General features: G+C 45.6%; 3 protein-coding genes across 5 annotated transcripts in view; 1 reads left to right on the forward strand and 2 right to left on the reverse strand.

Annotated features, from left to right (window-relative positions):
* RPL12 (ribosomal protein L12) overlaps positions 1–996 on the forward strand; it is a 4,195-nt gene extending 3,199 nt beyond the window's left edge. The window contains exons 5-7 of one of the 2 annotated variants that reach the window (XM_010856919.1): positions 249–335; positions 676–788; positions 947–996. In XM_010856919.1, coding sequence (XP_010855221.1) covers positions 249–335; positions 676–788; positions 947–952 — 206 coding nt within the window. In that variant the 3' untranslated portion in view covers positions 953–996. Of the gene's footprint in view, positions 1–248; positions 336–675 lie in introns of both variants that reach the window. The other variant, XM_010856918.1, reaches the window with a different exon arrangement.
* A 773-nt stretch (positions 997–1,769) lies between these two features.
* ZNF79 (zinc finger protein 79) lies at positions 1,770–18,386 on the reverse strand. Of its 2 annotated transcripts, XM_010856920.1 has the most exons (5): positions 18,033–18,386; positions 11,228–11,316; positions 9,110–9,236; positions 8,491–8,586; positions 1,770–4,135 (listed from the first exon to the last, which is right to left on the reverse strand). In XM_010856920.1, the coding sequence occupies exons 1-5, from the start codon at positions 18,046–18,048 to the stop codon at positions 2,964–2,966; spliced, it is 1,500 nt and encodes a 499-aa protein (XP_010855222.1). In that variant the 5' UTR covers positions 18,049–18,386; the 3' UTR covers positions 1,770–2,963. The 2 variants fall into 2 exon arrangements, with proteins under 2 accessions (XP_010855222.1, XP_010855223.1); XM_010856921.1 differs by lacking the exon at positions 9,110–9,236 and having other exon boundaries at positions 18,033–18,375.
* Positions 18,387–22,267: 3,881 nt separating this feature from the next.
* SLC2A8 (solute carrier family 2 (facilitated glucose transporter), member 8) overlaps positions 22,268–24,858 on the reverse strand; it is a 9,254-nt gene continuing 6,663 nt past the window's right edge. The window contains exons 9-10 of the mRNA XM_010856970.1: positions 24,412–24,565; positions 22,268–22,875 (exon numbers count right to left, since the gene is read on the reverse strand). Coding sequence (XP_010855272.1) covers positions 22,738–22,875; positions 24,412–24,565 — 292 coding nt within the window. The 3' untranslated portion in view covers positions 22,268–22,737. The remainder of the gene's footprint in view (positions 22,876–24,411; positions 24,566–24,858) is intronic.

Raw genomic sequence — 24,858 nt, forward strand, 5'->3', positions numbered from 1 at the left:
GTAAGGTTACAAAAACTTGTTTTTGTGTCTACCCACCCGCCACTGCACCTGACCAGTTTTCTGTTGGCTGGTGCAATCCAGTGGTGAGCTAAAAATAACCCCAGCTTAGGAAACAGGGTTGTTCTTCATGTGGATGACTCTGTGCCGAAAGCATGGGAACAGGCTAGAAATGGATGAGGGAAGATGGACTGTGGTCTGCCCTGGCCTCAGGTGGTAACAAAGCTTTTGGTCTTTTTTCTTTTCTGCAGTTAAGCACAGTGGAAACATTACTTTTGATGAGATCGTCAACATTGCCCGGCAGATGCGGCATCGGTCTCTAGCTAGAGAACTTTCTGGTAAGAGCAGAACAGTTTGGGGCCACTTTAGTTGTAACTTGAGATGTATTCGTTTGGTGGCTTTTTCCCAATTAGAAGGGGATTTTTTTACTCTGTAAGACCTAGAATTGGAGTGTCTTTTGGTTTGAGTCTGGGTATCATGGGATCTGTGGCCAATTTTGCACTTGGAGTTTTTAAATAATACTGAGTGCTGAGTTTTGGATTAGGGGAGCAGTAATAATTATTCCTGTAATCCATAAAATAGTTATTCCTTGTTCCTCTCCTCACCTTTATCCCCTCTGGTATCTGAGAATAGCGAGGGACTGACTTCCCCTCTGATTCCACCTTTTCTTAATGACAGGAACCATTAAAGAGATCCTGGGGACCGCCCAGTCTGTGGGCTGCAATGTTGATGGCCGCCACCCTCATGACATCATTGATGATATCAACAGTGGCGCAGTGGAGTGCCCCGCTGTAAGTTACTTCTGCACTGATATGGTTAAAATTAAGGTGAAGACTGGGGGTGGAGCTAATGTATCCTTTGAGATACTGTAGAAAGTTCTAGAAATGCTCAATAGTGCGGATAAAGTTTTTTGTCCTGTTACTGAGAGGTTTCTTTTTTTTCCCCACAGAGTTAAGAACTGCAAAGGAAAAAGGAAAATAAAGGATCATTTGACAACCAGTGGACTTTCTGATGTAGCTTTTTCCTTGGGGGGGAGCCTAGCCTTTGTGGTCACTGGGGCCAACGTGACAGATGAAGCAGCAGCCTGTTGACAACAGAATTCTGTCCTCAAGAAAATACTGTTGGGCAGAAAGAAAACTTGGGAGTTGAACATAACAGAAAATATGTGTAGAAGGAGCTCTTCCCAAACCAGTTTACTCAGTTGGTGGGTTGCAGGCCCAAGGCTTTGCCGTCCATCCCAGCACACAGCTGGGGCTCAGAATTACTGATGGGACAACCAAAGAACCTGATGTTTATGGTCCTTGATTGGTCTCAAGTTGATGTAAAAGTGAGGTTTAAGTCTACTAATGTAGTTAGCAGTTCCTGGTTTAAACCCTCAGGGTTTACTTTAAACTAGTAACAGACTTTTCTCTCAAGCCTCTCCTTTGTCTTTCCCTTAGTTCTCTTTGATTTTCTATCTAGAGCTCCTCACTTGATTTGATATGCAACAAATGAACATCAAACACTAAGTTCTGAGACAAAAGTTTGAAATAGCAACCTGGAAGGGGTTTCTTTCTGGGTACTTAACTAAAAGGGGTTAGGAATGGCAGCCCTACGATCTTCATTTCTGTTTGCTTTCCTCTCCCATTTTTGTGTTTTGTGTGTGCACTCAGATGCTTTGCAGCCCCATGTACTATATGTGGCCTGCCAGGCTCCTCTGTCCATAGGATTTCCCCATATAAGAATACTGGAGTGGGTTGCCATTTCCTTCCCCAGGGGATCTTCCTGACCCAGGGTTTGAAGCTGGGTCTCCCGCATTGCAGGCAGATACTTAACTGTCTGAGCCACCAGGGAAGCTTAGGTTTCCAAGCAGTTGTGGAAAACTTCCTTTACTGGAAAGGACTGAGATCTCAAGTGAGGAAAGGTTCCAAGACATGGGGCAAAGTTACCAAGGAATCAAAGCTGGAGGCCTTGGGTGATAACCATCTTAGTAGACCACTAAGGAATCAAGCATCCCTATCAAGAACACCAGGGAAGCCATTTATAGCAGCTAGGATCTACACTGCTGGCACAAAGGAGAAAGAAGCAGGCCAACAGGCTCAAGAGCTTGATCCAAGATAACTGGGCTGTCAGGAAGACGGGAAAAAGAAAAATGACCCAGGACAGCATGGCTGCCATCAGATGGCCCGTCTTGTTAGCCATCCCTCTAAAGTGAAAGTCAGTAAATGACTATTGTTAACTATACATATTACAATATATATTACAGTTAATAGCCTTAGGTTTATCTCCAGGTGGAAGAAGATAACTTTTATTTTGTGTCCTGGGTAGCCGTTCCTTCAGGGGAATCTTCCCAACCCAGGGATGGAACCTGCATTGTAAGGAGCTTCTTTACCAGCTGAGCCACCAGGGAAGCCGTCCCTCCCACAGGGACTCCATTTAAAGGTAGGCACCTTGCTGAAGGTGCACCCTCAACCTGGCTTTGACAGTAGTAACTAAACACTTGTCAGTTCCCTTGAACAGCTCAGGAAGTGCAGGCTGTGTGCATCAGGGAGTCTTCCATCCCCATTCTAGCAACAATTGGCCCTGGGATCCTCATCCTCACATGACTCCACTCCCCCACTGATACCTTAGTGGCCCTGTTACAGGGAGTACTTATTCCCAGCCACTGTTCTTGGTTCATTCAAGCAGAGATGACTACGACAGACCATTGCAAGATACCTGGCCTTTTAAGTACAAACCAAGTCCTTCACTCATGCTGTATAAACCAAGGTTTCTAAGTTAAAGGTAAATCTTGAAAACAGTGTAATTGGAGCTGGGCAGTCTGTGCTTACCAAGTGTTGATAAAGGAGCACCACATGCAAGGTATAAAACAGTGACTATTACAAGGTGCTTTTGCATGTGGCTCTGGGCTAAGCCTCTACATCAGATGTCCCCAGATGCCTTCGAATTACCGGTCAGGTCCCCATCCACTTCCGTTATGTTCCCAGTTACTCTCCAGCATGGAGTCTCTGATGTCTAATGAAAGCTGAACTACACCTGAAGGCCTTCCCACACACTCTACATTCATAGGGTTTCACACCAGTGTGAATTCGCTGATGCTGACTAAGGGATGAGCTCTGGTTAAATGCCTTCCCACACTCATTGCACTCGTAGGGCTTTTCTCCTGTGTGAATTATATGATGCCGAATAAGGGCGGAGCTCTCACTGAAGAATTTCCCGCAGTCATTACATTTATAAGGTTTCTCTCCAGTGTGAGTCTTTTGGTGGATTATAAGGTTTGTACTTTGGCTGAATGCTTTCCCGCACTCGCTACACTTGTAGGGTTTCTCTCCAGTGTGAGTCCTCTGGTGGTTTGTGAGGTTTGCACTCTGGCTGAAAGCCTTCCCACATGCGTTACACTTGTAGGGTTTTTCCCCCGTATGGATTCTCTGGTGCTGAATAAACGCCGCACAGTAGCTGAAGGCCTTCCCACACTCTCTGCACTGGTAGGGCTTCTCCCCTGTGTGAGTCCGCTGGTGGTTGGTAAGATTTGCACTGTGGCGGAATGCCTTCCCACAGTCGCTACACTCATAAGGCTTCTCTCCAGTGTGGATTCTTTGGTGCTGAACAAGGGCTGAACAGTCACTGAAGGCTTTCTCACACTCGGTACATTTGTAGGGCTTTTCTCCAGTATGAGTTCGCTGGTGTTTTGTGAGGTTTGCGTTCTGGCTGAAGGCTCTCCCACATTCACTGCATTTATAAGGTTTCTCTCCGGTGTGAATCCTCTGGTGCTGAATAAGAGATGAACTCTGGCTGAAGGCCTTCCCGCATTCATTGCACTCGTATGGCTTCTCCCCAGTATGGCTCTTCTGATGCTGAGAAAGGGAAGAACAATAACTGAAGGCCTTGCCACATTCGTTACACGTGTACGGCTTCACTCTGTGAAGTTTCACTGTACCTGCATTATTCCCACAGCTCTCTGCGTGTGTGTCACATTTATGGGATCTCACTTCTGTAGGAACTCTCTGTTGTGGAGAAAGGACTGGTCTCATATGGAGGCTCTGCCCCAGTTCACTGTTTCTGTGCTCTGATACCCCAGAAGGCATCTCTACACTTGGATCTTGGAATGGTTCTTCAGAAATGTCTTGCTCAGGTGGTGATTCAGATATAATCTTCCAATCTGAAGAAAATTTAGAAAAGTAATTTTAAAAATTCTTTTGGCAGTAGAAGATACTGCAATATGAAGGCTGAAGGAGCTGGGCTAAGCCTGTTTGCGGACTGGTTCCATGCTTCACCCCCTTCACCCAGGATGTGTATATAAGTGTTAGTTGCTCAGTCCGACTCTTTGTGACCCCATGGACTGTAGCCCGCCAGGCTCCTCTGTCCATGGGATTCTCCAGCCAAGAATACTGGAGTGGGTTGCCATTCCCTTCTCCAAGGAATCTTCCCGACCCAGGGATTGAACTTGGGCTGCCTGTTTTCCAGGCAGATTCTCTACCACATAAGTCAGCAGGGAAGCCCCAGGATGCTTCTGTTCTAAACTGTGTGACCAGAAAACTTTTCAGAGACATGAGCACCCTCTGCTCCCTTTCCTAAACAACAGCAGTGGATCCTGAGCCTGCCCCAGACACACACCTCTCCTGTGCTTTTGCTAAGTCCTGGGGTTGTCCTGAGCTGTCTTCTTACTCTCACAGTTCTCAGTATGGTTTTGGGCAACCTACTTTACCAGGTTTGGATAATTCACTTTAAAAAGCTTATGACTGATGCCAGCAGGATGAATGTTTTCACCTTATCAAATCAGCAAGATTTCAAAAAAAAATGGTTAATCCTAGAGTGCTGGTAAGGGTGTAGCAGGTGGGATGTCACATACTGTGCGGCTGCATAAACAGGGACGAGCTTTCTGGACAGCAATCTGGCTGCACCTGTCCAGAGTCTAAAATGCTGACATCAGAATTCCACTTGTAAGAATCTATCCTGAGGAACGAATGAGAAATTACGCAGAGCTGCACTGACATCATTTGTTCTCAACACTGCATTATTTGTCAAACGAAAAGCAAACACCTAAATGTTCAATAACAAGGAATGACTATAGTATAGCCAATCAAGAGCCACTATTTAGCAGTTAAGTCATGTGTGTAATCTGTGCACTATAATTCCTTTTGTAGAAAGGTATTTATTGAAAAAACCCTGGCAAACTATATAATGTGAAGGTAAGCTGTGTTGTCTTTGGGTTGTTTGGGACCACATTCATTTTAAGAGAAAACTTCAAAGTGTGAGTTAACATATAATATTTGGCAAGTGTTAAAACTAATTGAACCCTCTGGTACCAGACATCTCTGTCTGTCTCCAAAGAGGCTTATAGCTAAGGGGAGTGGAGTTTTAGGGAGGGCAATGGAGCTTCTTTTCTCAAGGGTCAATTTTCCTGAAATGGTTCTTCCTGTTTCTACCTTATTTAAGAAAACAGGTTAGTTTCAGGTGCCCTGTATTTGAATTTCTATAGAGAACCTCGACCCAGGCTGCCTGGGTTCAAATCTTGGCCCTACCTCCTACTATTGATACGACTTTGGGCAAATTACTATACCCTGGATTTATTATCTGTGAATGTAGCTCTCTTACAGAATTATGAGAACTAAATGAGCTAAAACACAAATGACCCAGAACACACCTAAGAAACAGCAAGTATTCTATGACTGCTTGTTATTATCTTGAACCTCTGTCTTGTAAATATGTTTCCCATTAAGCAGTTTTCCCTGTAAGTTGTATGTGCATTTGAAGACCAGTCTACCAAGAGCACAGAAGTCCCTGTTTCGGGTTGAGGGTATCTCTATGTCACTTGGTATTAGGCCTTAGATGACTCTGACAGCTCTCAAAAACTGACTATCTTATCTGAGTGAAAGATGGAAAGAAGAAAATTGTAATAAAAGAAACAGTAGGAGAAAGGAGCAATTAAGGTTAGGTTAGGACTAACAGGTTAGAACTGTGTTTCCATTGCAGGGGGCACAGGTTTGATCCCTGGTTGGGGAACTAAGATATGGCATGCCTGGCCACAGAGACCAAATAAAAAAGACCATGTGATGTTCATGAACTGTCTTGCCTCAGCTCACCTCTTCCCTGAGTGCCGGCTCCTGTATAAGACAGTCTAATAATATATCAAACCAAATATACCCAAAGATAGAAGTGATTTTCCCTTTCTAGTCAGTGACTTAGTCAGCCTTTCCATTCACCCAACTGCTCAGACCAGGGTCACTGTTAATGCCTTGTCTCTCATATCCAATCCCTAGTGAGTCCTGTTGGCTGTAACACCAAGTATGCCCTGAGTCCTGACCCACCACCATCCTCTATATCCTAACTGATCTCCCTGCTTCTGGTCTTTAACCCTGAAAGCCTAGTCTCCACAGGTTATCTTCTCAAACACAAATCAAACATTATCCTTTTTGTGCTCAACACCTTCAGTGGCTTCCTATCTTTCTCCTTGGATAAAACCTGAACGTCCTCCATGGCATCTGAGTCTTATATGATCTGCTGCTCTGCCCAGCACTCTCTTTTGTTTACTAGGGTCTGCTGATCCTAACACAAGTTAAAACTCATTTCCACTCAAAGCTTCAACACACAGTGTGGCCCAGGATGTTCCTTATCCAGAAACTCAAACAGCTGGCTCATTCTCTTCCTTCAGATCTCAGCTCCAATGTCACCTCCTCAAAGTGGTCTTTCCTATTCATCTAATCTAGAATAGCCTTCACTAGTATTCCCATTCTTACAGTACTCACCACTATTCAACATTCTACCAGTTACTTTGTTTACTCATTTTATTTATGTTCCTCGCTAGTATATAAGCAGGGACTCAATCTTCTCCTCTGTTGCACCTCCAATTGCTATTAATAAAACAACCCCAGGCATGGACCAAGGAGTGAGGCAAAGGCACATCCAAGCCCTGGGTCTGTCTGTTACTGTGGAAGGCTGGGATGGAATAACAGGGAACCCTGAACCCGCCTATGAGGCTCGGCGATGCCCAGGTGCTCTGTGGGGCCTCAGAGCAGAGGTGGAACACCCCCAGGGGCAGTGTTTTAGTTACTCTAACAGCCGGATTTAAAACTCCTCCGATCACTTCACTTATCACAGAATTAATACAGTCCTACACTGTCAACAGCTTTTTCATATGTATTAGTGTGTCAAGTAAGACAGGTTTTGTTATCCACATTTTTGAGATATAGAAACAGATGACCACAATTTAGTGATTTACTCTGAATCCATGTACTTGATATGCAGCAAGCCAGCTCCTGGAGTACCTTTCATGGGTCCATATCCAAAGTTGTTTCCACACTAGTACTCTACTCTAATACCTTAAGGCACAGATTTTTCATGGTAACACCTTTTCCCAACTTTTGTTTCTCGTAACTTGGTGATCTGAATCTTCTTCAGAACCCCTCTGAGACTGAAGAAGCCCTTTCCCAGGAAAATGCAGTTACTGCCATAAAACCCTGCATTCCATCTCTGAAGTTCTATACAGGGTCTCAGGACTCAGGGGAAAAGGTCCTGCCTAAAAAGGATGGTGAGCTGGGAAGGCGTGTGGCGAGGGGGAAGGAAGCAGCAGGGGAGTCAGGCTCCCTGTGAAGGGAAGTATTTCAGCAAGTGTGAATGGTGCCTGCAGTTACAAGGACTGAGGTGACATGTGACAGGCTGCTTAGAGAGAGGCTAAAATGGGAAGAAGAGAGTGCAGATAAACCCTGTGGAAAATAAGCCAGAGGCTTTGTTTTGTTTTCATTGACTTATAGCAACCATAATCAAATATAAAAGCATTAGGCTGAATTTTTAGAAAAATTTTAAATTTTGTCACCTTAAAGCTGTTAAGTTCATTCGTACCTCTGATGCTTTGAGTTTCAAAATATCAAAAGTAGCTGCCCTGCCACGGCTGGGCCTGACCACAGGCCCTGCCGGAGGTCATTCACCTGCAAGGGCTGAAATACGAAGGTGAGGGTGGAGTGAGCAGCCTTAGATGAGCAGTAAGACATAAACATACATAGAAACCATGGTTTCCTGTGCTTTTGTTTTTCCTGAGTTTCTTAGTGTCAGCTCTTTAGAAAATTCCAGCATGGCTGTGAAGATGGGGTGCAGAATTCAATAAAGAATCAGTCAGACAGGGGAGCAGCAGCAGGTGTCACAGCTGAAGGATGGGTAAAGGTGGGCACCTGAGATCCTCAGTGAGGTGAACCTGAAGCAGGGAATGTGCTGGGCCAGCGAAGATGACTCTCATTTCCTGGGGGCCAGCAATACCACCTGTGCTTCCAAATACCTCCCAGCTTGGGGAGACTGAGGCGATGGTATGGAACAGAGGCCTTTGGAGTCTGATTGGTGTTGCTTCAAACCCAGCCTGGCCACTTTCTAGCTGGGAGGCTCTGAACCAGTGAGTCAGCCTCTCTCAGCTTTATTTTCCTCATCTACAAAAGTGAGATAGCAATACTTACCTCCCCCGTTGTTAAAATTTTCAAATTTTTTCAAAGGGGCTTTTGCTCCTGAGACTCTGCCTTGCTCACTCACCTGGACAGGCGTTCCTTAGGCCGTCTCTCTCGAGCATCCATGAACCTTCCCTTTGTTCCAACTGGGAGTTCATACCAGGTTGGGACACTGGAAGTCCTATTTAAAGGGGAAAAGAAGTGGACTTTAGAGATCTGCCCTAAGTATAAATAGCTACCCAGAACTAGGGGAGATGAAACAGGTCATTCATTTCATTCACTCAATAAATATACTAAGCACTGGCTTGGTGCTGGGCACTAGAGGACACAGCAGTAAATAACACACATGATGGTGCTGGTCTTGGTACAGCATTTCAGAAAAGAGATAAAGAAATAGCCTCAAGGAGGGGTCAAGTCAGAGAGCTAAGCAAGCCCATAAAACAAGTTACTTAGGAAGGTGGGAACTTACTGACTATGGAGGACCCCTCCTGGGAAGGAAGAAAATATGGAGGTACAGCCTCGAGGGGGAACAAAATGAAACTGCCTCTTTCCCAACCCAGAATGCAGAGACCTTTCATTAGTGAACGGGGAGGAAAAAACACTGTCCCTCTGGTGCATCAGAGCCACCCAGGCTCACTCAAGACTGGGAAGTACCACAGATTTTCAGAACTGAACAAATTCTGAATTTTGAATGGTTTCCTTACCCAGTAAGACCAGGTTTCTGGAATTTTCTGGCATCCCTTCCTCGAACCTGTCCCTCGGAGCAGGGGCCAACTGCCTCCATCCCCCCTGGGTAAAATCTACAGTCACATTGCTGAAAGGTGTGGATCCCTGAAAGAACAAGCACAGTGTCCTTCTTGCCCAGAGCCCTTAGAATGTGAGGAGGGAGGGAGGCTGGCGGCTCTGGGTGTGGTGGTTAGTGAACCTATTAAAGGTCTCTGAAAGGACTTGGGGTAGTTCCAGAAAAGCGCCACTGATCACTTCCTATATGCTTAATGCTATACTGGACACTGATGCATGAAAATAAATAACAGTCTCTCTGTCTTCAATGTGTATTATTCTTGTAGACTTTATATATAAATAGAAAGAAATATATGTATATTATGAGCAGTAATTGGGCAGAAACTAACAGGTGCTCGGGAATTAAAAGTACCAACATAGAGAAAACAAAATTAGAATGTGTGACTTTATGTGGCAAGGAATCAGCTGCAAATCAGCAAAGAACGTGAATGATGAATGTTTGTGGAACATTTAATAAATATTCCCATGAACTCAGACATCTTACAGTAAGCAGGAGAGCCAGGCATGTTTGCAACCACCTGTAACAATGTGTGAAAGAGAGGGATATTCTAGTTACTAGGATAATGGAAGAGGAATCCTAGTTGGAGGGCAGGGGTAGGACACTCAGCGAAGACCACAGAGAGAGAAGGCAACCACCAAGTTGGACTTGAAGGAGCAGGTTCCTCAGATGGAGAAAGAAAAGGCTATCCAAGGCAGGGGAGGCATCGCGAGCACAGGCATGGAGGCAAGGACATCTTCATCTGTTACCAGCTTAGGAAATGGTACCTTCGTGTACCTTGCTGGCCATGTCAGACACCTGGATGTTATCTTCCCGTTCCCTGCAGTTCCCCACAAGTCAACTGCATGTTCATTCTTCCTCCCCAATAGCATGAGAATTCACACATTTCTGTCCACCCCCCTACCACTGCCTTGTTTTAAGCCAGTAGCATTTCCCAAATCTTAACTAATCTTCTGATTTCTAATTTTACCTGTCCTTCCAATACATCTTCACACTGAGAAATGCTTTAAATGGGACGGAGGGTCATTTTTAAAAATAATGAAATATTTAAAAACATGGGGGGGTCTTTTTATAGATATCAAGAGAGTAAAATCCACTATGAAGATATAAGGCTTATGAACCAAATAACAAATATATAATTCATAAGGGAAAAACTGTAGGAAATACAAGGAGAAATTTAAAATATGACAGCCGTGGGAGATGTTAAATAGCTCAGTTGCTGACAGAGTTAATACAAAATAAACCAAAAAATAAAGGTATGGAATAAATGAGTAAGTTAATAAGGTTGAGCTTATAGAGTTGTAAAGTCCTACACCCTGCAATTACACTATACCTGCATGTTTTGTGTGGAGAAGGGACACAAACTTTATCCTCCATGGGGCACAGACCAGCCACATGTGCAGACAAGAAACCAAAGCCACAATTTTGGCACATCTAAAAAAATTAAGATTACAGCCAAAAACATTCAATATATCTGAACAAAAAAGGAAGAAAATAAATTATGGATTCAACTCAAGAGGTTAAAAATATTAATTTTAAAATAAATCTAAGGAAAGCAGAAGCAAAAAAATAAAACTACTAAAATTTTTTTTTTAATAAAGATTGGAATTGATGAGGAAATCCAAGAGCAGACTTTCTAAAAATGAAGACAGACCAATTCCTAGTCAAGAAAAAGAAAGGGAGAAGATAGTTCTTACCTTCACAGAAGGACTATGAAATGGAGTTTATTGGAAATAATTCTGTAAAATACTCTTAACGAAATGGGGGAAATATTAATAAGCAGGACAAATCGTCTCTGGGAAAACAACAACAACAAAAGTATCTAAAAGGACACAAATCAAAATGTTAAGTGTTATTTCTTTGTAGGAGTAAGGGTGACTTGGGGGGTGGGTAGTATGTTGTCTACATTTTCCAGGATTTCTACAAAGAACATGAGTGCCTTTTGTAATCAAAAACCAAAAGCACCCTTAGTTTTGTTTTTTTTTTTTTAAAGATTGCTTCTTGGAGTAAATTTCCAACTTACTTGGGGCCCTGCTGTGAGGAGACCAGCTGCCATTCCTTCCTCCTCTGTGTCTTCCTCTTGAAGAAGGGCAGGGTCTGGAGAAGGTGGTTCTGGAGGAAGAGAAAGAAACCAATGAGGCAAAAAAGTTCACAGCTCACCAAACTAGAAAGCCTCACATTCTCACTCTGAAGAGCGTGTTCAGATGATATTATAGGTCCCAGGGCTCAGTGGGGCTGAATTTGCAGAACTGCAATGGGGTATAAATTTTCGCATTTCCTTTTCCAGCTCAGAAGTTCCATCAATCCACTCAGACACAGAGAGGCATTAAAGCGTAAAGACTCGCAAGCATTCCAGATCCACCACTTCCCAGCAACTTCGCTATGTGATCCCTTGTTAAGTTCCTGTGAAGATGCAAACGCAGACAGAGCAGCTGACACAATGCCTGGAGTGTAAATATACAGCTTACAACTATTATCAATTAAGTTCTTTGGAGAAAGTGGCTCTGCAAATTAAAGACATTTGCTTAATCAAAAGAAGAGGTAGTGACCAGGTGGGATTCACCCCAGGAATGCAAGGTTGCTTCAGCACAGGAAAAGCAATCTATAATATACTATATTAATACAAAGGTGGGAGGAGGGGATCCCATACGATCACCTCAGTAAACGCCAAGAGGCTATTTAAGAGAATCTGATACCGTTTGCTATAAAACACCGCCAATAAACCAGGAACAGAAGGGGACTTCAACTTGATAAGAGCCATTTCCAAAAAGCCCAGAGCTAAAGACTGATGCTTTTCCTCTAAGATCAGGAACAAGACAAAGATGTCACCTCTTGTCAGTTCTAGTCAGTGTTACACTGGAATTTCTAGCCAGAGCACTTAGGCAAAATCAAGCAAACAAACAAACAAATCAAAGGCATCCAGATTGGAAAGGAAAACTTAAACTCTATTTGTGAATAGCATGATTTTGTATACAGAAAATCCTAAGAATCAACAGGAAAAACTAGCGTAGCTAAACAAGTTCAGCAAGCTTGCAGGATACAATGTGAACAAACAATAAACAGACGACTCAATTAAAAATGGGCAAAGAATTGAATAAATAGTTCTCCAACTATATTTCTATAACTAGCAATAAACAATCTAGAAATGAAACTTAAAAGAGCATTAAAAGAACAAAACACCTAGGAATAAACTGAATATAAGAAGTGCAAGACATTACACTGAAAACTACCAAATTTTTTTTTAAATCTTTTGTCTGATTCTTTAAATAATTTTTTAAAATTATTTATTGAAGGATAACCGCTTTACAGAATTTTGTTGTTTTCTGTCAAACCGCAAAAGAATCAGCCATAAGCATACATATATCCCCTCGCTTTTGAACTTCCCTTTGTCTCCCTCCCATCCCACCCCTCTAGGTTGATACACAGCCCCCTATATGAGTTTCCTAAGCCACACAGCAAAGTATTTTTAAAAATAGCTATTTTACAGATGGTCATGTAAGTTTTATGTTACTCTCTCTCCATATATCTCCCCCTCTCCCCATGCCATAGGTCTATTCTCTATGTCTTTCTCCACTGTTGCTCTGTAAATATATTCTTCAGTATAATTTTTCTAGATTCCGTAAATATGCATTTAGAATACAATGTTTATCTTTCTCTTTCTGACGTACTTCATTCTGTATAATAGGTTCGAGGTTCATCCATCTCATTAGAACCAACTCAAATGCATTCCTTATTATAGCTGAGTAATATTCCACTGTGTATAAGTAACACAACTTCTTTATCCATTCATCTGTCGATGGACATCTAGGTTGCTTCCATGTTCTAGCTACTGTAAACCGTGTGGCAATGAACAATGGGATGTATGTGTTTTTTTCCATTTTTTTTCCTCAGGGTGTACACCTAGGAGTGGGATTGCTGGGTCATATGGTGGTTTTATTCCTAATTTTTTAAGGAATCTCCATACCGTCTTCCATAGTGGCTGTATCAGTTTACATTCCCACAAACAGTGCAAGAGGGTTCCCTTTCCCCCCCACAATTTCCAGCATTTATTATTTGTAGACTTTGATGATAGCCATTCTGACCGGTGTGAGGTGATATCTCGTTGTAGGTTTGATTTTCATTTCTCTAATAATGAGCGATGTTGAGCATCTTTTCATGTGTTTGTTAGCCATTTGTATGTCTTCTTTGGAGAAATCTCTGTTTAGGTCTTTTTCCCACTTTTTGATTGGGTTGTTTGTTTTTCTGGTATTGAGTTATATTAGCTGCTTGTATATTTTGGAAATTAATCCTCTGTCAGTTGTGAAAACTATACAATATTTTTAAGGGTACTCTTTCTGCCCCCTTCTGATGCCTATGTCAGAAGCTTTCTCTATCTCCTTTATACTTTAATAAAACTTTGATTACACAAAAGCTCTGAGCGATCAAGCCTCGTCTCTGGCCCCGGATTGAATTCTTCTCCTCCGGGGGCCAAGAATCCCGGTGTCTTCGCGTGATTCAACAACAATCTTTCAACAATAGCTTTAGAGGTGCAGTTGTGCTTCCAAGTATAAAGACCATCAGTGGTTCCTTGGCATTCCAAATCTCTTCATGTCCCAGCTCCTTCCACGTTCTTACACAGTCTGGAGACTCACTGAACTCCTTACAGTTAGAGGTCTTTTGCAATTAAAGGTCATGGCCCTGGGGCCAGTGTACATGCTGTTGCCTGTCTTCCTCATCACTCACTGGGAAACTGCCACCTCGTTGGCTCTTAGGACTCAACACAGTAGGTACCTCTTCTTGGAACCCTTTCTCAACTGCCTTTATCTGCCTTTTCTCACTCTCCAGTCCCACCCAGGCTGAAGTTGAAGCCTGTGTATGACTTTTCACGGTACATATCACATTATATTGAAATCACTCAAGGGTTTGATCTTTTTTCCTCACTGAACTTGAGTTCTTGGAGGCAAGGCAAATTTTTATCTTTGGTGCTTAATTCAGTGCCTGGAAGCTGGTCAAAAATTAAGTATTGAAAAAAAAATTAAGTATTGAATGGATGAAGGAATTCAACACAAAATATCTATTGATTGAATGTCAACTCTGTTCAAGCAGCTGTGGATCTGGGCACCTGGGAAGACAATGGAAAGCAAAAACTTAAAAAAAAAAAAAATAAATAAATAAAATAAAATAAAATATTTTTAAAAGAAACTACAGAAGATCTAAATAAATGAAAAGCCATTCCATGTTCATGGACTGAAAAACAATAATCCTGAGATTGCAAAATTCACTAAATTAATTTGGAGTCAAGGCAGTCCTATCAAAATCCCAGCTGTTTTGTTCAATAAAAATTTAGGAGGTGCTCCTAAAATTCATATGGAAATGCATGGGACATAGAACAATCAATCTGGAAAAAGAACAAAAGGTGGAAGACTCATATTCACGATATCAAAACTTTCCACAAAGCAACAGTAATTAAAGTAGGGTGGTACTGGTAATGGATAGACAGATCAGTGAAGAAGAACTGAGAGTCCAGAAATAAATCCATACATTTATGGACAACTTATTTTCAACAAGAGTGAAGAAATTAAATTTCTCTTCAACAAAATAGAGGGGGGACACCTGGATATCTACAAGCAAAAGAATGAAGCTGGACTCCTACCTCACACCATCCATAAAAATGAATCCCAAATGGATCAGACTTAAATGTAAAAGCTAAAACTTTTAAAAGAAAATATAAATCTTCATAACCTCTGATTAGGCAATAGGTTTATTAGGCATGATATCAAAAGTACAAGGGAAAAAAACTGAGTGGGAGTTCATAAAAATCAAAAACTTTGTGCTTTAAAGGACACTATCAAAGTGAAAAGACCTGCAAATCATACAACTTCTAAGGGTCTAATATCCAAAATACATACAGAATTCTCTATATTAAAAACTCAACAAAGAAGGACAAATAACCCAACTTAAAAATGAGCAATGGATTTGAGTAGATATTTAAATAAGATACAAAAAGCTAGTAAGTATATGAAAAGATGCTCAACATCTTTAGTCACTGGAGAAATACATATCAAACCACTGTAAGATACCACTTCACATCCACTAAGATGGCTAAAATAAAAAAGACGTATTAAAATAAAGTACTGATGAGGATGTGTGAATGCCTATGTGCTCAGTCACTAAGTTGTGTCTAACTCTGAGACTGTAGCCTGCCAGGCTCCTCTGTCTGTGGGATTTCCCAGCAGTGGGTTGCTATTTTCTTCTCCAGGGGATCTTCTGAACTAAGGCTCAAATCCGTGTCTCTGGCATTGGCAGGGGATTCTTTACCACTGAGCCGCCAAGAAAGCCTGGTGAGGACGTACAGAAACTGAAATTCACATACACTGCCACTGGAAATGATCTTAGTTTTCTGAATGTTGAGCTTTAAGCCAACTTTTTCACTCTCCACTTTCACTTTCATCAACAGGCTTTTTAGTTCCTCAGAAAGTTAAACAGAGTTACCATAGCTACACAGTAATTCCTCCTTTAGGCATAAACCCGCAGTTCAGTTCACTTCAGTTGCTCAGTTGTGTCCGACTCTTTGCGACTCCATGAATTGCAGGCATCCCTGTCGATCACCAACTCCCGGAGTTCACCCAAACTCATGTCCATTGAGTTGGTGATGCCATCCAGCCATCTCATCCTCTGTCGTCTGTTTCTCCTCCTGCCCCCAATCCCTCCCAGCATCAGAGTCTTTTCCAATGAGTCAGTTCTTCGCATGAGGTGGTCAAAGTATTGGAGTTTCAGCTTTAGCATCAGTCCCTCCTAAGAACGCCCAGGACTGATCTCCTTTAGGTTGGATCTCCTTGCAGTCCAAGGGACTCTCAAGAGTCTTCTCCAACACCACAGTTCAAAAGCATCAATTGTTCGGCACTCAGCTTTCTTCACAGTCCAACTCTCACATCCATACATGACCACTGGAAAAACCATAGCCTTGACTAGATGGACCTTTGTTGGCAAAGTAATGTCTCTGCTTTTGAATATGCTATCTAGGTTGGTCATAACTTTCCTTCCAAGGAGTAGGCGTCTTTTAATTTCATGGCTGCAATCACCATCTGCAGTGATTTGGAGCCCCCCAAAATAAAGTCTGACACTGTTTCCACTGTTTCCCATCTATTTCCCATGCAGTGATGGGACCAGATGCCATGATCTTCGTTTTCTGAATGTTGAGCTTTAAGCCAACTTTTTCACTCTCCTCTCTCACTTTCATCAAGAGGCTTTTTAGTTCCTCTTCACTTTCTGCCATAAGGGTGGTGTCATCTGCATATCTGAGGTTATTGAGATTTCTCCCAGCAATCTTGATTCCAGCTTGTGCTTCTTCCAGCCCAGTGTTTCTCATGATGTACTCTGCATATAAGTTAAATAAGCAGGGTGACAATATACAGCCTTGATGTACTCCTTTTCCTACTTGGAACCAGTCTGTTGTTCCATGTCCAGTTCTAACTGTCGCTTCCTATATAAACACTAGCAAAATGAAAACTGTCCAAAAGAAAAGGTTTGCATGCATGTTTATAGCATTATTCATAATAGCACAAACTGGAAACCACTCAGATGTCCATCACCTGAGGCAAAGATAACAAAAACATGGTATAATCCATGTGATGGAATATTTTTGGCCATAAAAAGGAAGTACATTTCTTCATGTTACAACATGATGAATCTTGAAACATACTACATGAAAGAACCCAGACACATGTACTGTATGATTCTACTTCCATGAAATGTCCAGAACAGACAAACTCATAGAGACGGAACGATGACTAGTTGGCCAGGGACTAGGGGGAAAGGAGACTGTGGAGTAGTGCCAGTTTCTTTTTGAGATGATGAAAATGTTCTGGCATTAAATAGTGGCGATGGTTGCCGAACTTTGTACACATAATAAAAGCCACTGAACTGTATACTTTCAAATTGAATATTATAGCATGAAAATTATAATCTCAATTAAAAAAAAAAAAAAGAGTCTTAGTGTAGTCCTCAGAAACCACTCTAAAAAAAGTAAACAAGTCTGAACACTGGTCTTAGTACAGACTTCACTTTACTGAGCTGTACCTATCCACTGTACTTATTTTCACCTCTGGTACCATGGGAGGACGATAACCATCCTGCTTGTGTTCCCGGGTCTCTGAGGGAAGACAACATGAAATGCTGGATGCGAAACTGCACTCGGTGAGTGACAGACCAATTCTCGGTCTAGCGGAGGACGGCAGTGCTCCGTGGTTACTATTACATACACATTTGTTCTGTAAAGCACTCAAGGTGCTTTCAAAAGCATCATTTGATTTGATGCTTACAGTTCTTAGAGGTGAACGAGGTAGTTAACGTCATTTTACCTTTCCCTCAATGAAGAAACACAGGTCAAGAGACCTGGCTGGTACCCCCCAGCTTAAACAGGAATCCTATCCTTCTGATTCTAAATTCCCAGGATTCGCCAAGATTTCACAATCCAACTGGGTTGAACCCACCCTCAGTATGACGGGAAGACAACAGGCTCCCATTCTGAGTATCCCTGGTTGCTTCAAGAGGGCTGGAAGATCAGAAGCAATAGAGGAGGCCCTGAGCACGTCCCCCATTTTCCTTTCCAGGGCCCACTTCTACTTTTTAATGCCATAGGTACGTCCACAAATCAGAGTCAGGAACAGAATACTCAAAGAGAGGATTCAGGACTGAGCTCTTCAAATTTTTTTGACACCATAATTATTCAAAAAAGGACCGTCCCCAATTACTTGTGGAAAGGATAACAGCTGAGTTCGGAACCGGGTCACACAGCAGTATTGGCGCGCAGGCTGGAAGCCACGAACCGCTCCAACACTCCTTCTCACCTCCTTCCTCCAGCATCTGGGTCCCAACTCGCACCACCACCTCCCAGCAGTTCTCTGAGGGTCGGCGTCGCTTCACTGCGGGCCCAGCCCCGCTTTGGGCTCTTCTCTCAGGCCTCTCCCCTCAACGGCCGGATCTGAGACTGCGGGGCTGAGCCGGGTCCGTCCTGTCCGGCGGGTCTTTCATTGTCTCCACAGCCACAGCCAGGCCTCGGCTGGGGAGCCCGTTACGCAATCGCCGACTCGGTCTCTAGCGGAACTCCGCTTGAAAAAGCCCGCTGCCCTCTACGTGAAAAGGCTCCAGGCCACAGCTACTGCTTGGAGCTCAGAAAACGCGGTCGCAGACCCGCCTCTGGGCCAAAGAGGGACGCGCCTTAAAAGCGTCACTTCCGGACATGCGCACATACCTCCTTGCGCACGGGACTCCAACTCCCAGAAATCGCTGCGCCCTGTTGCAAACCGATGGCTTTTTCTCGCTCTAGGTACAAGGCTGTGACCCACACACCTTCGTGGACCGTATTTCCTTCGTGACCGTATTTCCTAGCTAGGCTTCCGGCTGTTCCTGCTCCCAGAATGTGTTTCCCATCACGCTTTGTTGTACGTGCCATGCAGAGGTCCAGCCACCGAATCGAATGATTCGGTCGTCTTGGATAAGGAAGCAACTTGGCCGCTAAGGCTCCGGGAGCGGTGTTTTTAGCGCAGGCGCTGATTCGCTTCGTCGCTGAGCGCCTTGTTTCTCCTCAATGATTTGAAGTGCCCAGGACTGCGGCTCAGCGAGGTCCTCTCGCTAGTCCTTCAGCTCAGGGCCCAACCCCAGCCACCTTCACTGGTCTTCGTGAGCCCTACGTAGAGTTTGGGGGCGGGGGATTAAAGGAAGTGAGGGCCCCCTCAGTGTGAACAGGGCAGTCACAGGTTGGCTTGGAACACTCAAAGTATCCATCAGCAGGAGGGAACGTCTTTCAGTAATTTCAGGGGCAGGAGCACACTTAATAGAGTTCGACCAGAATTATGGAGGGAGGAGTTTCCTGAATAGGCCCTTGGAGGCTTCTGTGCTGCCAAAGGGGATATTTCAAAGTGGGCTTCCTCAGAGTATTGATGAAAATTTCCCACAAGCCTGTTGATCTTCACTAATCAAGCAATTTTGTAATGGTCAATTTAGTTTTAGAGACATTTTTTTGACGTTAAGGAGATAAGAATGTATTACTTGGGCAGCAGAAATGAGTTTGGGGGTCCTGAACCTCTTTCCGTTTTGTCTCTGTCCCTCTTAATCACCGGTGGTAGTGTCTTTCCCAATACTAACTTTGTGGGGTCTTCTATGAACTTACTGGGATTCACTCCATGAGACAACTGACACCCACATATCTCTTTGAGATAAGCCCTTCTCTACCTCAGGCTTTCAGTGTCATATCTTTTTGGCTTTTCCTAGTGTTGATGTCATTCTTAAGAATACTGAAGTGGTTTGCCGTTCCCTTCTCCAGTGGACCGTTTTGTTAGAACTCTCCTCCATGACCCGTCCATCTTGGATGGCCCTACACGCAATGGCTCATAGTTTCTTTGAGTTAGACAAGGCTGTGATCCATGTGACCAGTCCATGGGGTCGCAAAGAGCCAGACACTACTGAGCAAGTAAACTGAACTGAACCTTAGGCTTGTGTGATTTTTAGGCTTACAACTTTGGAGATCAGAAGGCTGAGATGGATCTCCCTGGGATAAAATCAAGTTATGTTCCTTCTGGAAACTCTAGGCAGAGAGTCTCTTTCATTGCTTTTTCCAGCTTCCAGAGGCTGCCTGCATTTCTGGGCTAGTGGACTCTTCTAGCTGATGTGTTCTGCCCATGCCAGAGGCTAAGTAGGTGCTAAACCCCTAATAGCCACTGGGGGGTAGCAGAGGGTTTCCTGCCTTAGTCTTGCAAACCCACCTGTGGCCACTGGGAGGTAGCAGAGTGCTTCAGGTCTCTGTTTAGTCGCTCAGTCCTGCCTGACTCTTTGGGATCCCATGGACTGCAGGACTCCAGGCTTCCCTGTTCTTCACTATCTCCCGGAGTTGGCTCAAGGTCAAGTCCATTGAGTCGGTGATGCCATCGAGCCATCTCATCCTGTTGCCCCCCTTCTCCTGCCCTCAAATCTGTCCCAGCATCAGGGTCTTTTCCAGTGAGTCCGCTCTTCACATCAGGTAGCCAGCCACAGTATTAGGTCTTCAGCTTCAGCATCAGTCCTAATGAATACTCAGGATTGATTTCCTTTAGGACTAACTGGTTTGGTCTCCTTGCTGCTCAAGGGACTCTCAAGAGTCTTCTCCAACATCACACTTTGAAAGCATCAGTTCTTTGGCGCTCAGCTTTCTTAATGATCAAACTCTCACATCCATTCATGACTACTGGAAAAATCATCAGTCATTGCTCAGTCGTGTCTGACTCTTTGCAACCCCATGGACTGCAGCATGCCAAGGCTCCCTGACCATCACCAACTCCCGGAGTTTACTCACTCATGTCCATAGAGTCGGTGATGCCATTCAACCATCTCATCCTCTGTTGTCCCCTTCTCCTCTCGCCTTCACTTTTCCCCAGCATCAGAGTCTTTTCAAATGAGTCAGCTCTTCACATCAGGTGGCCACAGGATTGGAGTTTCAGCTTCAACATCAGTCCTTCCAATGAACATTCAGGATTCATTTCCTTTAGGATGGACTGGTTGGATCTCCTTGCAGTCCAAAGGACTCTCAAGAGTCTTTTCCAACACCACAGTTCGAAAGCATCAGTTCTTCGGCATTCAGCTTTCCTTATAGTCCAACTCTCACATCATAGCTTTGACTACATGGACCTTTATTGGCAGTGATGTCGATTCTGCTGTGTCCACTGCATGGCGTTAGGGAATTTCTTGCCTTAGGTTCTTAAAAGCCAGGATCCTCCTGAAAATTGTTCTGGGGGTGCTAGTGGGTGATGGGATGGATGTTGGTTGGCAGCACACTTTTCTATCCCAGGCTAGGTAAAGCACAGCTTCTTCTGCACCTGTCCTCTGGGGACATTTCATCCTGCCCCACTTCTCCATGGACGTGTGCCGGATGGTCCTGGACTAGGTTCCTGTGGCAGATACAGGACTGTCAGCTGGGGCTGCCTTAGTCCCTGAAGCATCTCGTGCTGTCATGGGAAGGCCTCAAGGAATGTAAGGGGACCTCTGAAGAGTGCGTGTGTCCATAGTCCTTGGTACTATAAGTAGGTGCTTGTAGCAATCAGAGGTTGCTGAGGGAATAGGGTAAAAAATAAAGAGAAAAATTTACAAAGACTTCAAATATTCTCCTATGAAGCATCCTTTGAGCCTCATATGCCGCTTTTCTTCTCATCTCCACCACAGCCTCCTACCCTCACCCGCACGGTCTCACCACCACCACACGAAACTGATTTGAGCACTTTTTCAGTGCCATCCTCGCATCTAAGTGCTTTACATGATCATCTCCTTTCATCCTCGTAACAATCCCACAAGGGAGGTAGCATCATTGTGCCCATTTTACAGATGGATAAACTGAGGTTAAGGGAGGTTAAGTGACTTGTTCAGCTCTCTCCACTGCTCTGCCCTGGACCACTCCATGCTTCCATTGCCCTTCTCTCCAGTCTCATTTGGTCTCATTTAAACTTAATGTGTCAAGATGGGCACATGATGGGGGCTGCACAACCTGAATAAAGGGAATAAAACAGGTTCTGGAACAAAAAGACCCCTTGTGTGTAGTGATTCTGGAAAGAGCGTATGTCGGGGGAGAGATCTTTAAAGATAGAACCAAATTCTAAACAGTGGTTCTGTTTGGAAAGGTGCAGGTGTGAATTTTTTTTATTTATCTGAATAAAGTAGTTAATATAGAATAGTGCCTAGCAGATGGTTAACTGCTATAAAAATAATTATATTAAAGAAATCAGTGTTTTCTAATTTTCCTATAATAAAAGTGTATTATACAACAGACAATATAAGTAATTTGAAAAAGACTTCTGGCTCCATAAAGTTAATATGAAGAGAGGAATATTTTTCTGCAGGAGGAACTCAATCAAATTTGCTGACTAATGGTTCAGGGGGCTGAACCCGAGGAAGGAGTCAGAAATGACCTCCAAGTGCCAAAGGCAAGCCTGGCTGACCACGAGGAAGCTGATCTGCAGATGTTTTTGGCAAGACTCAGTTCGTGGGAGGCCTGCTTTTATGGCAGGGGCAAGAAAATGCCCTTCTTGACTGCAGCCCACACAAAGAGCTCATGACCTGATTTTCTGAGTCAAATATTTATTTGGCAAAGTTCCTCTCTGATACTGCATCCACATGAGAGGAGAAACCACAGGCTATCACCCAGTCGCCAAAGCGTCTCCGAAAACCAGGAACCAAGAGCCCCCCCTCCTCCGCTGTCACGTTCGTGTCATGATGGAGCCGGCGTGTGGAGGACTGACCACAGGACAGCGAAGCGTCTTCGAGATGTTCCTCCTCCCGAATCACAGGGCAGCAGTAGAAACTGGACCCAGCAGCTGGGAACCTTGTCCCCACGCTTCACTGGGCAGGAGGGAGGGACCCCAGAGGACAAGGCTCCGAGAGGCTGCCGTCCTGGCTCCTGACTCCCTGGGGACAGCCAGGGGTTCCAGGATCCCAGCTGAGGCTCGGTTTGGAGTCACAGGTAGGCTCCATCCCCTCCAAGGCTGAAAGCTGGTCCAGCAAGGAGGGGCAGTCACTCACAGGAAGAAGCTGTCATCGCCCCTCAAAATGGGCTGTGATTTGCTCCAAAGTCTTCCCTTTGGTCTCAGGGACACAGGCCAGAGTGAAAAGGACACCGAAGATGCAGAAGGCAGAGGCCAGCCAGAAAGCACCGTAGGGCCTGAGCACCTCCTGCGAAGACAGGGGCGAGGCGTGAAATGCCGCGGGAGCCCTCCTGGGTCAGGAGCCCTCCTGGGCCCAGGAGCCGAGGCCCCACCCCGCCACACCCAGGCTCAGGGATGTGGAGGAGGGCCTGGTGGGCTGTCCAGAAGCCCAGCTGAGCACTGTCCAAGCATGTGGATGGTGTGCGGTGGGGACACTGAGCTCACTGTGACAAAGTGACTGCCCCCAGGTCAGAGGCCCACCATCAAGTGACAGCTGGCCTCCCATCCCCAGGGTCCAACTCCAGGGCCTAGAGACTTCCCTCTCCACTTGGTCTGGCCCTGCCCTCTGTGGTCCCTGCCGCCTTAGGAGTCTCTCTCCTTGGTGCTGGAGGAAACGGGTGAGCTCTCAGTGGGTGGTGATGGGGCCGTGTGCACACATGGGGATACTCAGGGCCCATGAGCAGAGGGGAGAGGCAGCAGTGGCCCGGGGTCACAGGCGGTGCACCCTCCCCACCCAGCCCCTGTGTGATCCCAGCTGCCAGAAGCAAAGGCCGCCCGCTTCCAGCTCCTCTGCCTTGGGCACCTGGCCACCCCGCCCCTCCCTCCTTGAAGCCTTTTTCTTGGCCTCTCAGTGATGGCCAGATCACTCTTAGGTCCCTTGCCGCCATCCCCTCCTTGACTGTCAGTCCCCTCCAAGCTCCTGGAAGTCACATCCCCTCCAGGGCTTTGCTCTGGTCTTCCTGATGAGCTCCCTGGAGCAGTGCAGGCCCTGCGGGGTCCCGGCCAGCCCCAAGCATTCATGCCAATCATGACCGGCCTCCTCTTGCCCCAGCCCAGCCTGCTGGTGGTTCATCGTCCCACCACTGGCCACTGTCGTGCCAGCCCTTGTCAGAAACGGGTCCCTGTCCATCTCATTCACTGCTGCTCTGGCGCCCTAAACAGGCCTGGACGTGGCAGGTACCAGGAGCCCTGGGGGGAGCGGGGGGAGAACGACTGAACAGACGGCTTGACTGTCTGCACCAGAGCGCTGCCCGCATTGGACCGGAGGCCTTGAGGCCGGGACCATGTGTGCATCAGCCCATCTGCCAGCTGGTGGCAAAATGCAGAACCGAACTGATGCTCCCATCAGCTCTAAGAGGGAGGCACTGTCCCCCTTCTCCGCTTTGAGCCAAGGAAGCTGGATCAGAGAAAGGGAAGCAGCACACCCAAGGTCACACAGCGGGAAGTGGCCAAGGTGGGGACGGGCCAGGCCTGCTGACTCCAAAGGTGGAGGTTCTCACGCAGCCTTGCTTCCCAAAGTCCCCAAAGTCCAGGGGGGAGGTCAGTCCTGCTGTCCTTCCACCTCGACAGCCGGGAGGCTCCCCAGTCGTCCCCAGACAGCCTGGGTTCCTTGCCTGCCCCAGCCCGTCTGCTTCCCTGCACCCCCAACTAGGATGGGGTCGCAGGCTGGTGGGGCTTCAGCCTGCAGGCAAGGCCGCCAACCCCGAGTCTGTCACAAGAGTAATCCTGAAAAGCACTTTTCTGCCGGCTGTGGCAGGGGGAGCCCGTCAGGGCCTGCACTCACCATGAGACTGCTGAACTCTTTGGTCACCAGAAAGGCCATGAACCAGTTGGTGAGGACGCAGACGCCGGTGGCCACGCCCTTGACATGCAGAGGGAAGATCTCAGACATGAGGAGCCACGGGATGGGCCCCCAGCCCACAGCGAAGCCTGCAAGGGCAGGAAAGGCCTCAGGTCCACGGGGCCAGGCGGCGCTCGGCTTGCCGAAGACCGCCCAGGCTAAAGTGGGGCCCGGATTCAGCCTGGGGACTCAGGTCACTCCCCTCACTCCTGATGCGTCAGGCCTTGGCTCTACAGAACAGCACAGGAATGGGGCCTGCTCGGAGGGCACTTGTGGGGATGACGTGAAAGGAGCAGAGAGGGGCTGAGCCGGTGCCCGGCACACGGTCAGAGCTGTAAACCCAGGGGTAAGGCTGAGCAGGCCGGGACTCCTGGGAGCCACGGGAACCTG

This window comes from Bison bison, unplaced genomic scaffold (assembly GCF_000754665.1).
Source record: "Bison bison bison isolate TAMUID 2011002044 unplaced genomic scaffold, Bison_UMD1.0 scf7180017864375, whole genome shotgun sequence".
Lineage (NCBI taxonomy): Eukaryota > Metazoa > Chordata > Mammalia > Artiodactyla > Bovidae > Bison > Bison bison.

Bases quoted from the DNA above. Each gene is read 5' to 3' on its own strand.
- ZNF79 (XM_010856920.1), bottom strand. The intron at 8,587-9,109 runs GTAAGGAAACCA...CCCTTTAAATAG, and splicing joins CAGAAACCTGGTCTTACTGG to GACTTCCAGTGTCCCAACCT. The intron at 4,136-8,490 runs GTGAGTGAGCAA...AATTTTCTTCAG, and splicing joins CCTAAGGAACGCCTGTCCAG to ATTGGAAGATTATATCTGAA.